A 9,940-nucleotide genomic window follows, 5' to 3' on the forward strand; every position below is an offset into this window, starting at 1 on the left:
TTTTAACACATAGGAAAGAATCTCCCACACAAAACTCTGGCATCCTTCACAAAGTCGTGCTTCCACGGGAACCTCACACCTCGAAAGCTTCCTCAGGACTGGTGAGGTTCACTGGTCACTGACCAAGGTCAACAAATAAATAAGAATGACGGCACGTTGCACCCTATCTACGCGAAATGCCTCAAAACGATAGTAACCGCTACAAAAAGCCCGGGACGTCCAGCTGGTTGCTCATTGTGAACAAGGGAGCCGTAGCGCTCCCGAAACGTCATTTTTTGTTGACCTTGGTCAGTGACCAGTGAACCTCATCAAGCCATGATTCCTGACCAGACGGTATGCCGTCGAACCCTCGACTACATCACTTTACGCCATCAATATGGACAACCGGCCGTCACCGGAATACGCCGTTTTGTAAGCACCTCAGCAAGACTTGCTGCTTACTCCACGCACCTGCGTTTCAACCTCGATTGTAAGTCTAACCACGTTATTCCAAGATCCTTGCGTCTAAAGAAACCGGTAAAGACACGTTTTGGTCTGCATGTGGTTGCAAAAGCGGAACGTCATCTCCTTCAAGCAAGGATTGAAGAATGCAAGCTGACAAAGAAGCGCTTAGAAACTGAACTGTTCTTTGCAAAGCGACAATTGGAATTTATCGCTCCGGATGTCCTCGCCAGTGTTCAGTTGGTTGCGAACCAAGAAATGTACAGAAGAGAGGAGAGACATCTGAAATCGCAGGATCAAAAGCTGCAGACTTTACTTGCTGAAAAGGGGATAGCGACCAGGGCCGCACCAATCTTCGAAACACGGAACCTGTCGTCCTACAAATTGAATCCATCCGAAGCCAAGGTGCTCAGCCTAGGTTTGAATTTCAACCAAGGGAAGGCACCGGACCCACGAAAGGTCGCATGTGCCGTAGAAGGGGCCGTACGACTTCTGGAACGAGACGTTCAGGACGAAGTTCGAACGAAGGCGATAGGTGTGTTGTCACGCATGAAGAAGACGTCATCAAACCGCCCTCTTGGTCAAGATGAACGCTCAGCAATCCGAAGCCTCCAGGCTAACAAGGATATAGCCGTCCTACCGGCAGATAAAGGGAATGTCACTGTTATCCTTGACCGGTCTTCTTACAAGGAAAAAATGGAGGCCATGCTTCAGGACGAGACCACTTACTGCCGGATCCCGAAAGACCCTACTCCCAAAGTGCAGACGTCTCTTCAAAAAATGCTAGCAGAGATCTTCAAGGGCATCCCTCCGTCTATGAAACGGCTTTATTATCAGTTGCTATGTACAAACGGCTCAGCGCCCGCCATATACGGACTACCAAAGGTGCATAAACCAGGGATTCCCCTGCGCCCAATAGTGGATTTTAGAAAGTCTCCTTTATACTCGTTGTCACAGTACCTTCATGGCGTTCTCTCACCGCTGGTGGGCAAGACAGGCACAGGCATCAAGAATTCATCCGACTTCATCAACAAGATCAAAGAGGTCGCCCTGGAAGACACAGATGAGATCGTTTCTTTCGACGTCTGCTCTCTTTTTACAAGCGTGCCTGTTGATCTCGCAGTTGAGACATGTAAGCAACGTCTCGAGAATGACACCTCGTGGCAGGATCGGACACCGTTCGAAGCAGCGGAACTTTGCCAACTCTTGCAATTCTGTCTCACCAACACATATTTTACGTACAGCGACAACTTCTACCAGCAGACCTTTGGCACAGCAATGGGGGCAGCCATCTCGGTCACAGCGGCTAACATCGCTATGGAAGCCATCGAGAGCAAAGCTTTGGCCACCTTCCAACCGCGACCAAAAGTATTTTTTAGGTATGTGGACGACTGCTTCTGCGTCATAGACCGGAAGCACACCCGCACTTTCCTCGATCACCTTAATGCCATTGAGCCCTCAATCAACTTCACTGTTGAGGAAGAGACTGACGGCTGCCTTCCGTTCCTCGACACCGTGGTAACCCGTACTCCAACAGGTCTTAGTTTTCGCGTCTACCGGAAACCGACGCATTCCGGAAGGTACCTAAATTTCAATTCAGCACACCCTGTCAGTCATAAGCGGTCAGTGGTGGCATCTCTAATCAACCGTGCCAGGGAAGTATGCAGTGAAGACGCCGCCCTAAACCACGAAATGAAGACTGTGGAAAAAGATTTGAAAAGAAACGGCTACCCACTTTCCTTCATTCGGAACACGCAAAGAGTGGCTGTATCAAGTGAGCCTGCTGCCCGGGAAGACGAAAGAGCTAACGCACCGAAACGAGCCGCTATTCCGTATGTACCGGGGATCAGCGAGGCGCTGGCGCGGATGTTCCGCAAGCACGGCGTCCATGTTGCACATGTCCCAACAAGCAAGATAAGAAATGAGCTTGTAAACGTGAAAGACCAGCTCCCTCGTGCCAGTTTTCCCGGCGTGGTTTACAAGATTGCCTGCGCCGACTGTTCATCAGTTTACATAGGGGAAACGAAAGACTTCAAGAGACGCCTGAAAGAACATCAGTACGATGTACGAAAAGGAAACGTGACCACGAACGCAATCGCGGAGCATGCGCAAGAGACTGGTCACGAAATTAACTGGGATGAAGCAGTTATAGTGACAACGGAAAAGAATGTATCAGCCCGCCGAAATCTCGAGTCATTAATCATCCAGACTACGCCCAACACAATAAATAAGAATGACGGCACGTTGCACCCTATCTACGCGAAATGCCTCAAAACGATAGTAACCGCTACAAAAAGCCCGGGACGTCCAGCTGGTTGCTCATTGTGAACAAGGGAGCCGTAGCGCTCCCGAAACGTCATTTTTTGTTGACCTTGGTCAGTGACCAGTGAACCTCATCAAGCCATGATTCCTGACCAGACGGTATGCCGTCGAACCCTCGACTACTTCCTCAGGACTGCCTGGAGAACAAGTGAAAAGAAGCAAGACCGTCGTACCATCTGAACATCTGGTGCCGCAACTCCTATGCCAATATTTGAGTGTTTGTGACCATAACATAAAAAGTAGCCGTACAATTTGTGCTGCGTCTAGTCTACCGCCCTGTAGGAAAGCATGCAACCGGGCCAGTGTTTCTGCTTTAGAAGGCGTTCTTGCTCTCGCGCCTCTTTTGTGGCCTAAGACATGGCCGGACGCCTCCAAAGGCGATCGCGTTCTCAGTGACCGGCAGCACTACTCGTGGAAGCTTCCGTAGGTGTCGCCAGTATTTTTTGTCAAGTGATAGGAACATAGTTAGCAAGTGGAACTTTCCAAGGCGAGCCAAAATGGTTTTAATATCAATCGCCAGCTGAAAGACTTTCGCGTCGCTCTGGCTGCCTCACGGCAATTCCTCAGTGGATAGACGCGCATCGCGCGCTACCCGGTGTGCACGCACTGAAACCTCCTCCGCTCTGCCCCGCTGCCTTGTGCTTTAACAATTCCTTTTGGGACGCCATGCGTATGTAACTTCGCAACGTCGTTATTGTCGGTGCCAATTTAAAACCTTGAGTTGTTGGCATACCTTAAGTCGACGATATCGAGCCTGACACTAGAAACAGGAAACAAGAATGTTGAACCTTGTTTGATAGTTTGTTTAGCTTAGTTCAGTTCAGTTCTATTACCTTAAAAGAACTGTTTTGCAAGGGTTGTTACATAAGGGGTGGGATTTTATTGAAGTGAGCAAACAAACAGCGCTATTATTTAGCATTGAAGGTTATCGGTAACATGTTATTGAAAAGTATATGATGAAGCGATGCGGACGATGTCACGGGGTAGGCCGTTCCAGTCCATTGCTGCTCGAAAAAAAGAACAAAGCAGAAAAGGTAGTAGTATGTGATGGTTGCCATAGAACTTGAAGGGGATGACCGTTGCGTTGAGATATGCGTGTTGCGGCTGTTATATACGGTGACCAATTGAGCATAGAATGAAATAATTGGTGACAAAGGGTGACACTCGCATTGCGGCTATAGAACGAAAGGGGTGGTAGTCCTGATATAGTTTTTAATGAAGAAATACAGAGTATGAAGAGTGAATGGATTTAGTTGCAAGATTTTGAACTGCATCTAGCGTCTCAAAGCGACTCAGGCTGTGGGGGACACCGGACCTCATTCACGCAGAACATTGTGCACTTATGCAGGTCCTAGACGATGGCCTGGATGCTCCTTCATGCACGATGGCACCTTAATGCTCCCTGTGCTGGCTCGTTCCCCCTCTCGAGCCGACCTAAAGAAATTCAAGCCTTAAGGGGCTTTGGGAGGTGCTGAAAGGACAATTTAAACCGCGAAATAAAGTTCCAGGAACCTGAAAGAGCTTCAAGCGATGAAGAAAAGAGTCCCCGAGAGCCCCGCTGTCCTCCTATTGTTGTAAACCGGACCCCGCTTCCGACACGCGCGCAAGCGCCCGAGCGCAGGCGCGGATATCTGACATATACAGATATCTGCGCCGTGCTCGCGCCTGATCGCGCGACGCGCCTCGCGCATGCGCAGACAGGCTCCAGCGTACGCCCGTGCGCGTAGGCGCTCCGCCCGTACGCCCGTAATACCGCATTTACACGGGCGACCTTAACCACAGTTAAGGTAGGGTGGCTAGACTGGGAAGGTGTGAAAACCGGCCGGAGAAGCTTGGCCCCGCCGCGCACCGATGCCGTGTGGCGGCGCTGACGGCAGAGGCGCGGTAAGGTGAGCAGCCGAAATGAGCGCATCGCGTAGGCTAAATTTCTAGCACCGAGGCGAAAATGGGCTTGTTTCGCTTACCGCGCGTTTTTTGTGAGTGTCAAAGAATGAATCTTTACCATAAAATAATGTTTCGTCAACTCGCATCATTATTCCCGTGGAATATGCTGCTTCACAAGCCCAGTTTGCATTGCATAGCTGTACTGAAGCGCGTTTTGTGCGTGCACATTTCGAGACGCTGCCCAGGATGCAAAGGACGCCGTAGTGGAAGGTTTCAGAATAATTTCAACCACTTGGGTTTCTTTAACGTGCACTGACTCTCTGCGTTGCGCCGCCATCGAAACGCAGCCACTACGGCGAGAAGAGCAGGTTGTAATGCGTGCCGTAGGACCTCGAAACTGCAGTCGCGTTGGCTGAAGGCGCCCCAACGCGCGAACCAGTTGTCCCCGATTGTGAACCTGTAGCATGTATGCCAGCTTGACGCTCACGTAAGCAATCTCCGACGATTGTAGACAATGAAGCAACACATATCTGGTCATGAAAACATTTATTTACAAATGAGGGGGAAAACTTTTGCAGAAAGAATCTACAATACACAACGTTTCAGTGTTTTACGCTTCCCTTCACTACCCTCCTGATTTATGCCCTTGAGCAAAAGGTGCATCCTTGTGAGGCAATAAAAACGTACTACTGATGCTGTCAGCGCAACAGAATGGTGAGAGCAACCAATTTTTGGCACACCACTAATAGACTGTAAAATCTCTGCCGCATCTTCGGCATGCAAGCGCGTTCGCAGAACGCATATGTAAGTTTGTCTTCAAGGACCTTTATAAGATTATAAAACGACACTGAGGGATATAAAAGGCCCCCAAGGTTCCACTCATTGGTTGCCTCGGCTGGAAGTTTTTTTGCAATGTTGTCTTTATCACAGAGACATGCTGCTCTGCAGGCTTCACAATGGGTTGTCAGAACTCGCTTTCTAGCAACATAGCCTGAAATGTAATAGATCAGCCGCGCATCGCTGTGCCGCTCAGCATAGCTGTGGTGGTCTGCGGCCACTTCCATGGCATCAATTGGCAAAGCCTTTACGCTGTCTTCTGCCAGGCTTTCCTTTTCAGCCAGCACCTCCTCGACAGACAGCAATGACTCGAGGACATCCGGCGACACATTGCCGTCCTTAGGGCTCCTTGCCAGACTGTAGAAGCTTAGACACCTGGATGTGCACATGGAACAGTTGTTACATTTATAAGCATGCTGACAGTCTGTAAAACCCAAGTAAAAATTACATACCTTATGATCAGAATGAACTGAGCTGGGGTAGGATGATCATTTGCCCCACTCGTTTGCCTGACAACGCCGAAGCATTGTTCCAAGCGGTCTTTGCTCAGTCTTGATGTCATTATATACTTGAAGCCGACCTTTTCTGAAAGGTACTTTAGAAGGTGCTTTGTATAATGTATAGACACCCTCAGCCCCTCAGAAGTACTCTTACTAAGAAAGCCGAGCCCTTTGGCGTGAGCCTCCCATTCATCAAGAAACCGAAGCGCTTCATCAAGGGTGGCCTCTTTCCTATTGCCCGGTCTGAAATGCCAAAAACAAAATCATGCAGCATTTTGAGAGAAAAACCCCACACCAAAATTACCTCATGGCTTCTGCAGGGAACCTCGATGTCATAGCTTCAATAAGCCTCGCCATCAGATCAACAAAAGCTCTTGTTGGCTCTGCATTTGGATAAATCCTTTCTATATCCTCCTTGTAAAAGGAAAGGGCATGTTCGGCTTCTCTACTAAAAATATGGAAAGCCAAGTCTACTCGCATCTTGTCAAAGCCATTTGGATAAATGTGACTGCGAGTAAGCTTTGGTGCAACCTTCAGTGTCATACTTTTATTGTCTAGCTTCCACATGGTGGAAACATGCTCCCAGTGGGCCTGTAATATAAGTAATGAAGTATAAAATCGCATTTTACTTGCGATAAAAAAGCAAATCAAACAAGGCATATATATAAAAAAATAGACCAGCATGTAGCAACCTTACTCGGCCAAGATGTGTGTTGAGTCCTTGCTTAAGCAATGTGTTTCGCACACATTTATCAAGGTGCGGCAAATCTGAAATAAAGTGTAGGAACCTGTCTTCATCACAGGGGTGCGTTACTTTGCACTTTACATTCTTCCCATTGCCGTACACACCAAGATTGTGCCACATAGAGCGATTCCATGTTGCGCCGTCTGTGCAGACATAGTGAACTAGAAGACCAGCTTGTTCACAAAGCACCGTTGCCTCTAACACAATTTTTGAAAGCATCTGAGACTTGACGTTTCCACTTGAAGCAAATACACCTATAGAGAAATGAAGCACATCATATAAGCACGTGATTATAGTTTGAAATCAATAAACATATTTTGTACAAACATTCTTACCTATTATTTGGGTCCAGCTGCCTACTAAAGGCTGAAACATAATGACAAGCCCATGGTCAGCTTTCGTATATTTGTCCCTGTGGTCACTGAATTGACCTAGGTCAACAAAGCCTTCTATATGAGTTGAGGTTGTCATGTCCAAGTGAGCAGAAAGTTTCATCTCATCTATGAGCAAGCCCCCATGGCGCCTAATTCCATCAAGCTCTTCTGTTTTTTTTACACACCCAAGAAGCTTGGTGCTAAAGCCATATGATGCTTTGAAGCCCTGTAAATAGAAAAAGCAGTTACTTTTTGTTCATGTAAAAAAAGGCACATTTAAATACCTTCATGTATCTTTGCAGACAGACTCGGCTAGGCAGCACCAAGATTTTATGAGACCTCAGGTGCTCATACAGTCGTGGACTTTTCATCCTTAGGAGGATACATTCCAGCAGCCATTCCTTGTTGTAACGGTACCCATGGTTGGATTTCCTTCTTGATACTTCAAAACATGCACGCACAGCGGGTTGCTGTTTTTTGGGAAGCTCTTTAAGCTGGAAAACATATACAGAGTTACAAAAGTAAATGCTTTTCAAATAAAGAAAAAGAGTATTCAGGGTAACCTTTTCCTCAAAAAAGGTTGCTTTGATTGCCATGTTTTTTTCTTGCATCTTTTTGAGGGCATCTTGCAGAGAGTTCAACTTATTATTCCTCCGTTGCAGGGTACGCATGGCATACTTTAGTCGTTTTGCAGCAACATTTGAAAGCTGGAGTCGAGCCTTCTTTTTGCAGCGTAGCAAGCGAGCTTTCATACTGCTTCTGCTCTTTTTGCATGACAAGCAGCGGTTAGGTAACTGTGCAGATGTACCTGAAATGAAAAAAAAAAGACATTTAAAATGTATCAGTCTGGTCGTCAATGTTAAGACATTACTGTACACAAATTTCTATAAGCTGTATGCAGTCCTTCAAGTCCAGAACAACATACGTTGTGGTACTGATCCGTTACATGCTGATGAGAACAGGCAATGTCCGGATAATCTTCCAATGTTGTTCATATTTAGCTTCTCGAACTCCTTGGTATGGCCAATTCCACTGCACACGGTGAGGCTGTTTGCGTACGACAATTCACCTTCTGCTTGTTCTTTACACCGCACATCGCATTCCTTATGAAATTGCCCAGCCAAGAAGATTCTGCACTTGACATGTTCTTCTCCAATGCAGAACACTACCATTTTGGTAAACACAACAGGCGGTGTTTCGCCCTTTGCAAATTCTGCAGTCTGGTAGCAGGCAATGTTGTTCTGCTTAAGCTTCTGCAGTGACCACAGTTCCGAAGGTCGTTTCAGATTGAAAATGAATAGTTCCTCGGCGAACGGTTCGGACATTCCACCCCGCTGTGTATCTGCACCCTCCACGTCTGCCGGGGGGCATTCCTCCGTCGTGTCAAGGCAAGCGCCGCTTCTTTTTGAAGGTATAGGAGCTTGTGAGGCATTTCTTCTTTTTCTTTCTTTCGGCAGCATTCTGCTAATGTATTTCGGTAGGTTAGGAAATACAGTAGGTACTGCGTCTTCTGAGAGGGCAGGAATGGAGCGTGGTATCAAGACCTCAGCTCCATTAATAATGTGCTTGAAGTCACGAACGATAAACCTAGAGGCAACAGAAAGAACAGACCATGGTGATCAGTTTGAGCTAGCGTGAAAGAGCAGGATGGGCATGCTGCGAGAATGTCGTGCAATGCGTTATGTACCGTCACACAGCACGCCGATAACATGTGTCACACTTCTGTTTATTCTAGACGCTTTCCACATTCCAATAAGTCTCACCCACAAGCCCAGCTAAAAATGTTGGCTACGTACCGTGAGTCGAAGTGTCTTTCTCAAACTGCAGAATTCTCCTCCAACGCCTTGTCGGCCCGTGGGATCGCTCGAGACCACTTGGCCAACATTTGTTGGCAGGCAGGGGCACGGAACAAAGAGACTTTCTCTGACGTTTTCCTGTATCCCGTGTCACACCCAGGCACAAAGCACCAACGCTCGGTCTTCTTGCTGGCGGAGGCATCTCGCATGAGAAAACGCTGCGCTGACAACTGCTACGATGTGCGCAAGACCGACGCAGCTGAGAGGTTGAGCCAGGCTGACCAGGCGAAGCTTACCGCGCCGCTAGTAGCAGCGCCACATTTCCCCTGGCGGCATCGGTGCGCAGAGGGGTCACGCGCGCCCGAGGGAAAGCGCCGCGGTCTTCACACCTCCCCAGTCTAGCCACCCTAGTTAAGGTAACTACGGTTCCCCGTAACTATAGTTAGCCGCGCTCACACGGCAGACGAAACTGCAGTTACGCCACCTAACCACAGTTACCCAAACGAAGCTTGCCGACCTCCGTTTGCTACCTTTACCGACAAGATGGTGGCGCGCATGGCAGTAGCAACATCGAGCGACTCGTCCTCCCAGAGTTGTGTCATCTGGCCTGATTCAACAACCGCCGCCCTGATACGCATATTGGAGGACCCGCTACCTGTGCTGCGCTGTAACACGCGCCACGCTCGGATATATGCTGCAAGAGTAGCGGAACTGAACGCCGGGCTACCGCCGGGAGAAGGCCCATACACCAGCAAACAAGTGAAGCTGAAAATGAAAAACCTCAACAAGAAATACCGGTAAGTGCGACCTTTACCGAACGATGGTCGTGCCATCGGGTTCTTGGTGCTGTTTTCACAGTGCAGCTGTACTGCTTACATCAACCTCGCATGAGCGACAGAAGCATGTGTTGTCGCTGGAGCAACGCGTCGAGTGTCTTCGCCGTCGCCGCACACTTCTTGAGTGTCGAATACGATCTTAAGAATGCATTGTTAAGGTAGTAAGGACTCGAGACTAATGACCCCAGGCAGGAGCAGCATACGT

At 48.3% G+C, this 9,940-nt stretch overlaps 1 protein-coding gene across 1 annotated transcript; it reads right to left on the reverse strand.

Moving 5' to 3' along the window:
* Window positions 1-4,045: 4,045 nt before the first annotated feature.
* Window positions 4,046-7,246, reverse strand: LOC144111874 (uncharacterized). The gene is made up of 5 exons (XM_077644902.1): window positions 7,065-7,246; window positions 6,682-6,983; window positions 6,463-6,575; window positions 5,538-5,859; window positions 4,046-4,060 (listed from the first exon to the last, which is right to left on the reverse strand). Exons 1-5 carry the CDS (start codon window positions 7,222-7,224, stop codon window positions 4,046-4,048), a joined length of 912 nt encoding a protein of 303 aa, XP_077501028.1. The 5' UTR covers window positions 7,225-7,246.
* Window positions 7,247-9,940: the final 2,694 nt, after the last annotated feature.

This window comes from Amblyomma americanum, unplaced genomic scaffold, assembly GCF_052857255.1.
Source record: "Amblyomma americanum isolate KBUSLIRL-KWMA unplaced genomic scaffold, ASM5285725v1 scaffold_12, whole genome shotgun sequence".
Lineage (NCBI taxonomy): Eukaryota > Metazoa > Arthropoda > Arachnida > Ixodida > Ixodidae > Amblyomma > Amblyomma americanum.

Excerpts from the sequence above, each read along its gene's own strand:
- LOC144111874 (XM_077644902.1), bottom strand. The coding sequence starts at position 7,224 with ATGAAACTTTCTGCTCACTTGGACATGACAACCTCAACTCATATAGAA. Across the intron at positions 6,984-7,064 it reads CAGCTGGACCCAAATAATAG|GTGTATTTGCTTCAAGTGGA; the intron begins GTAAGAATGTTT and ends ATTTCTCTATAG. Across the intron at positions 6,576-6,681 it reads TCAACACACATCTTGGCCGA|GCCCACTGGGAGCATGTTTC; the intron begins GTAAGGTTGCTA and ends CTTATATTACAG.